Source organism: Bremia lactucae, assembly GCF_004359215.1.
Source record: "Bremia lactucae strain SF5 chromosome Unknown BlacSF5_NotPlaced_19_SHOA01000004.1_2068294bp, whole genome shotgun sequence".
In the NCBI taxonomy this organism is placed as follows: domain Eukaryota; phylum Oomycota; class Peronosporomycetes; order Peronosporales; family Peronosporaceae; genus Bremia; species Bremia lactucae.
In genome coordinates, this window is record NW_027152031.1 from 1,745,187 (window position 1) to 1,752,360 (window position 7,174).

General features: G+C 44.1%; 2 protein-coding genes across 2 annotated transcripts; both read left to right on the plus strand.

Annotated features, from left to right (window-relative positions):
• Positions 1-1,691: 1,691 nt before the first annotated feature.
• CCR75_003254 (uncharacterized protein) lies at positions 1,692-3,512 on the plus strand (the record flags this gene model as incomplete). The annotated part of the gene is made up of 2 exons (XM_067961351.1): positions 1,692-1,929; positions 1,989-3,512. The coding sequence occupies 2 exons, from the start codon at positions 1,692-1,694 to the stop codon at positions 3,206-3,208; spliced, it is 1,458 nt and encodes a 485-aa protein (XP_067822173.1). The 3' UTR covers positions 3,209-3,512.
• A 2,675-nt stretch (positions 3,513-6,187) lies between these two features.
• CCR75_003255 (uncharacterized protein) lies at positions 6,188-6,579 on the plus strand (the record flags this gene model as incomplete). Its single annotated transcript, XM_067961352.1, has 2 exons — positions 6,188-6,232; positions 6,259-6,579. 2 exons carry the CDS (start codon positions 6,188-6,190, stop codon positions 6,577-6,579), a joined length of 366 nt encoding a protein of 121 aa, XP_067822172.1.
• Between the last annotated feature and the right edge of the window lie 595 nt (positions 6,580-7,174).

The window sequence follows — 7,174 nt, forward strand, 5'->3', positions numbered from 1 at the left end:
TGTCTTCACTCCCCTGAGTGGTACCCACTGAAGCAGGGGTACCACAAGAACTTTTCTTACGATGGCTTACGCCATCGTCGTCACCTTGCACAGAAACACGTGCAGGTGACCGTATGGGAGATCGTACGGGCGATGAGGGATCATCCTCATCGTCGGATCCAAATAGACTGTTTACTCGTCTATCAGAATGAGCCCTCTCATTCGAAGGCTCATAGTCAGCCGCCTGACGTATATCAGGCGACTGTTCCATTCTCCCTGAGTCGGCCATTTCATCCGACTCGCATTCATAGTCGACCTCCAAAGAGGGGTCGTATTCACGTGGTGAATCACTACGTGCACTCACAACATCTAGTGTTGTGCGAGTGGGAGATACTACGGCAGACGTTCCGTCTGCCGCAAGAGATAACAGTGCGTCACCCGCGGCTGCACGAACCACAGCCGAAGGCGCAGCACTATCAACACCCCGCATGAGTTTGTTCTTTATGCGATGGAAATTTTAAAATGATGGTTCTGACCAATCAACATTGTTTTAAAAATTTAATTGGTCACATAGCGACCACTTCATCCAATGACAGTCAGAGTGATTGTCGTTTAAGGGAGGGGTGATGTAACGGGGTGTATCGTTACATGAAATTAACACTTAAAGATTGTTAATTAATATATTATCTAAAAGGAAGATAAAATTTGGAGGATATTACTTTATATAGTAATATTCAGAATTCTTATCCATTAATAGGTACAGACCATTATATCTATTTGTTCCGCAGACTAATCAGCTGCAGGAGTAATCAAAGAGAGAGTTACAGATAAGATAGAGATAAGAAATCATTTACATGTTTAGCATGAGATTACAATTAAGTTAGCATTTACAAAGATAGAACAAGAGACACTTAATTATATTTAATACAGTTTTCATTCTACCCTCTTAAAACTAGTTGCCTTAAGAGAAGTCTTCCTCTGCACGTACGAGTGTACGTGAAATAACGTAAGGCACCACTCGCAACTGAAGCAGTGCGAAGTGGACTTGTGCTGAAACAGTACAAGTCGTAGTGCCCCGTTACAACCTGAGTCGATCACAGCCAAAGGCTGTTCTTGTGTCTTTGTTGACACGATATTTTGACTCTATGGGTTACCCCGTGAACTGGTCTTGGATCGAGACCCCAGATTCACGGCGGAGTTTTGGCAATCCGTGTGGAAATGTTCACTTCTGACCATCCTGAATCAGACGTTCAGATAGAACTTGCAACCGTATCATGGAAAGATACTTCGCGGATACATCCACTTTTTCACGGGTTGGAGCGAGTTCTTGCCGATGTTAGAATTGAAAAGAAAATTCACTTGATACTAACCCGTGACTTATCATTAGGTCATCCTTAGTGGATTATTATCCTAAAAAGTTTTTGGGGCATTTTTCATTCATCTTTGGCGCCAAAACCTGAACCGGATAGAGGTAAAGGTGATATTAAAAATTGATAAAATGTAGCAAAAGTACATATTTCGTAAGACTTAAATAAACGATTTGCCTTTTAATGAGATTCAAAACAGGCAATTCGATTCTATCAAATCACAATTCGACGTGATGCACATTTGGTACCACTTTTGTGGGATCCTCAAACTGCAGTGGTTACTTCGAAAGTTCACGTAACGCCCGCATTCATAGTCAGAAATTATCTCCATTGCAAGGGCCAACGATGGCAGCCGAACATGTGCCGTGGGCCGCCGCTATCTTATGCTACATCCAGTACGCCATCCTTATCACTTTTGGGCATTTACGTGATCACGCTGGCCGCATCTTTGGCGGCTCTCGGTATTCCGACAGCGCCAAAAAGGGGTACGCCCCATTGCTCGTGGCGTTTGAAAACTTTTATACAAAGCGCATTTACCACCGCTTACAGGACGTGTTTAATCGCCCTGTAACCGGTCCTCCAGGTGCGCGCATTGTACCCCTGCTCTCGTTTGCGCGTACTAACGCATTTTTTCTCCTGTAGGCGCGCATATTGACCTCATTGAGCGCTACTCCGTGGACGAGAACAAGACTTTGCACAATAAAGACGGCTGTATCCAAACGTGTCTTAATCTCGGATCGTACAACTATCTAGGCTTTGCCGATGACTGGATGAACACGTGCAGTAAGGACGTTTTTCCTGCGGTGAACCAATTTGCATTGGCTTCGACCGTCCCGCCGATGGAATTTGGGACCACATCGGTGCACATTGCGCTCGAAAAAGCACTGGCCACATTTATTGGCAAGGAGTCTGCACTCGTGTACAACATGGGGTATGCAACAAATGCTACTAGTATCCCGGCGCTTATGGGCAAGGGAACGCTCATCTTGAGTGACGCGCTCAACCACACGTCAATTGTCAACGGTGCGCGCGTGTCGGGGGCGTGTGTCGGGGTTTTTAAACACAATAATCCAAAGCATCTGGAAAAGGTCTTGCGCACGAAAATAGCAGAGGGCCAGCCGCGTACGCATCGTCCGTGGAAGAAGATTATTGTGATGATTGAAGGCATTTACTCGATGGAGGGCGAAATCGTGCGTCTGCGCGAGATGGTTGACGTGACAAAAAAGTACAAGGCCTATATCTACGTGGATGAGGCTCATAGCATCGGTGCTCTTGGTAAAACGGGTCGCGGTATCTGCGAATACGCGGGTGTCGACCCGAGCGAGATTGACATTCTAATGGGCACGTTTTCCAAGAGTTTTGGTGGTATGGGCGGTTACATTGCAGCATCGGAAGAAATTATCAATTTTATTCGCCACAATAGCTCGGGTGCGGTCTACGCGACGAGTTTGTCGCCAGTCATTGCGAAGCAAATTCTTACGGCTTTGAACATTATTGCTGGACTGGATGGTTCGAATATAGGACGGAAAAAGATTGCGTCGTTGCGTGACAACAGCAATTACTTTCGTCAGAAACTCATTGACATGGGCGTGATTACGCTTGGTGATTTTGATTCCCCTGTGATTCCCGTGATGTTGTACCACATGTCTAAGGTTGGTGAATTCTCTCGCCAATGTTTAAAACGCAATTTGGCCGTGGTTACGGTTGGATTCCCTGCGACGCCGCTACTTCTCGCTCGTGTTCGTTTTTGCATTTCTGCGGCTCACACGCGAGAGGATATGGATACGGCGTTAGTGGCACTGAAAGAAGTCTGTGACTTGTGCAATATTCGTTTCGAGAAGAAGGCTAGTGGTTACAAGTGAATAGTGTATTCAAACGAGAATAGAATTCTACTTTTCGTACCCTTTTTTTGTTAAGATGGCCGTTACACTTTTGCATACACGCATTTAATTAATAAATGCTTACGGGTGAATGTTATGGTGCTCGTAGATCTACGACAGGCTTTGCGTTTATTGTAGTCCCGCAGCCACAAACGCAATGACCAGATGAGTCCATGCTTAATGAGCGTTTACCGGTCAAGCGCGTAGCTACACGAAGGGATAAATTATTAACAATAATTTCGGTAAAAACTAATAAGCACAGCAAGTTCAAATCCACAAACGCGGGCTGTGCAAAAAATATGACCGTATTGACCCGAGGCAATTAGTTACTTATTTGCAGGCTTGCTTTCCTTGTAGATATGTGGCTATACATACGACTGTGAGCTTTAGAATCTGATGCTGGCTGATTGGCCACGTCTTGAAATTAAAAGAGCAATGTGACAGACCTGTTGTAACGGGGTTCATTAAAAGGCAAATCGTTTATTTAAGTCTTACGAAATATGAGCTTTTGCTACATTTTATCAGCTTTTAATATCACCTTTACCCTATCAGGTTCAGGTTTTGGCGCCAAAGATGAATGAAAAATGCCCCAAAAACTTTTTAAGATAATAATCCACTAAGAATGACCTAATGATAAGTCACGGGTTAGTATCAAGTGAATTTTCTTTTCAATTCTAACATCGGCAAGAACTCGCTCCAACCCGCGAAAGAGTGGATGTATCCGCGAAGTATCTTTTCCATGGTACGGTTTGCAAGTTCTATCTGAACGTCTGATTCAGGATGGTCAGAAGTAGACATTTCCACACGGATTGCCAAAAGTCCGCCGTGAATCTGGGGTCTCGATCCAAGACCAGTCCACGGGGTAACCCATAGAGTCAAAATATCGTGTAAACAAAGACACGAGCACAGCCTTTGGCTGTGATCGACTCAGGTACTGCAGCAAGATGTACCATTTTGCTGAAACGATTAACGAAAGCAAGAATACCATTGATTTATGTTCGTCGTCGGGAAATCCGAAGACGAAGTCTATGGAAAGAGACTGCCAGTATTCTGCCGGAACAGGCAGAGGTAGTAACGGAGCACGGGATGAAGCACTGTCCTTCACCCGTTGACAAATATCGCAAGCACGATTGTACTTGCGGACGAGCTCATACTGGCGTGGTCAGTAGAAGTCGCGACTTATCGTGAGATAAGTCCTCTCAAGTCCACGATGCCCACTATTTGGTACTCAAACATGATGGACAAACACAAATTATTATGACACGAGGTGTGAAGCGAGAAACATCTCTGTAATATAGTAAACCATTACGTCTTGTGTATCGATCCTCAACGGATCGATACAATCTCGATAATTCTGTCAAGGATTGTTGTGATGGAATTTTTAAGATACTTTATCACTCCTTTAGGAGCCTTAGCTTTTGATAGGCTCTTCAACGTCGTAAAGTGATGTTGACGACGAAATACGTATTATTGCAACAGTGGGCTTACCCTCACTGTTGTTTTGCAAAGCCGGCTCAGAATCGGGCCGGCGCAAAAGGGCATCAGCGATGACATTGACTCGTCCTGGTTTATATTCCACGAAGATCGATCTATGGTTGCGCCTGCAACTGAAGCACTGAGGTGCTGGCTAATTATATCCTCGTTATAAGCCCGGACGTAACTGGCCTTTGGCTATAAGGTTAGCGAAATCAAAGCGAAGCTTCCATTCCAAATGAACATTAGCCAAATTCGCAGACTCTCTTATGTTGCGGAGGTAACGGGCCTGATGGATCCAGTTCTCAAACGAAGCATCAGTCTCGCTTTTTGATTCGTTTGGAAACAGGACGATCGGAAATCCTTTCGTTAAGGTCACCGAAGCCCCACGGGTCTGATCACGCAAACGCGTCAATAAACTGACACCGCGTCATTGCCTTGGGGTAAGGTATCGCACACGAAGAGCGTCGCGAGCAGTGAGCACCTCCGGCGCTCTCGCCTTGGGTCCGGAGGTCCAGATGGTCAAGCTGCGACCCGTAACCTCATGAAGGCGCTCTTCCACACTAAGTGGAGTGAATCGATATTCACTTTGAGCTTTTGCTTTCGCAAGGTCTGCAGCTTGACAACGAGCTTGTTCCTCTCTGAATTTGCCCTTCTTGCCTTTCATCAAGCGGGTTCGTAATTATGTTGGACTCAGGGTCCGGTGTCCTGTGCAATACAGCTAAACATCCGCGGCACCAGGGTGTAATGGGGCACATTTCGGTCGGTGAACTGTTGTTGTGATACATTTAATTAATGGGTAAAATATCCTTTGTCCAATTACAAAAGTTAGTCACTAAAATTCCATTTATTATGGGCCGCATATGTGGCAGCCGCCAGATATAGATCTGGCGGCCAATTTGTTTTTAGTTGGAGTAAGGTTTTAGATTCAAATAAGTAATAAAATTAAATTTCTTTTTTTATCTTGCAGCGTCTAGAGACTTCCTAAGACTTGTGCATCGATCTACGAGAGAAAAAAAAGCTAATTATATACTCTCCTTTACTAGTTGCCGCTTGGTCCGACGAACACCTGAATCCCTTGAACTGAGATTCGTTAAGCTGTTCGATCTTGTACAACTTACTGAGCTGTTAAGCCTATTAGTTCTGAGAACTAAGTGTCTTTCTGAGTCTATAAGTCCTCTCTGACTTAAAGAGCAAGGTAGCTCCGCTACAGACCCGGCTCGTGGCTGGCAGTGGAGCTGTAGCCTTTAAGGGCTAGCAAAAGTGAGAATGATGTATTGAAGTGGTTCGGAATAGGAATAAAGAACTAATCTAGCGTAAGCAATGGATAATTAGTCTAGCGTAATTATAGGAAACTAGAAAAGCGCATTCACTAGCAAACTGGTCTTGTGTAATTACTGGAAAACTGGTCTAGCGTGATCATGCAGGTCATCTGGGATACTAGACTTATTATGCTTTCCCATGAGCGGTTTGAAATAGCACGAAAAAATGCGTTGGATGCTCACGCTCTCAGTCGTTTTGCTCTTGCCAATGGTGACGCAGCCATTGTCATGAATTAGGCGTATGTCAAACGGTCCGGTGGCGACGGTGTGCAGTTTGGCACGGCATTGTTTTGGGACGCGGAGCATAACGTGATCGCCTGGATTGTAGAAATGTTCGAAGCGCTTAAAGAGGTAGCTCCAGTAGGCATTGTAAGGTTGAAGGCCCAAAGAGAAGTTGGCCTGCGAAGCATTGAGAATGCTGCAAGCTCCGAGCAAGAAGACGTATCCTTTTATACGAATAAATATCAAGCGACAACGACAGTGAGTTCAAGCTCGTCGCCGACAAAAAAGTCAGAGTCGAGATTGATCCGTTACACATTATATTATGCTCCTGATTAAACATATTACCGGTTCTTTCGATGCGCTACTAGCTTCAAGTAGCATTATTAACAAGTCTTACATGCATACCAATGCTCTGTTTAGGCAGAAACAAGCTGTAACGGGGTGTATCGTTACACGAAATTAACACTTAAAGGTTGTTTATTAATATATTATTTAAGAGGTAGATAATATTTGAAGGATATTACTTTATATAGTAATGTTCAGAATTTTTATCCATAAATAGGTATAGACCATTATATCTATTTATTCCGCAGACTAATCAGCTGTAGAGATAAACAAAAGAGAGAGACAGATAAGATAAGATAAGATAGGAATTCAGTTGCATGTTTAGTGTTCGTTATAATTAAGTTGGAATTAACAGATAGAAAGAAGAGGTACTTAATTATATTAATGCAGTTTTTCATTTTACCCTCTTTAAGCTAGTTACCTTAAAGAGAAGTCTTCCTCTGCACGTACTAGTGTACGTGAACTGACGTAAGGCACCACTCGCAACTGAAGCAGTGCGAAGTGGACTTGTACTGAAGCAGTACAAGTCGTAGTGCCCCGTTACACCTGGTAGCACTTTGTAGTCCGTCCAAGGACCACATTTCCC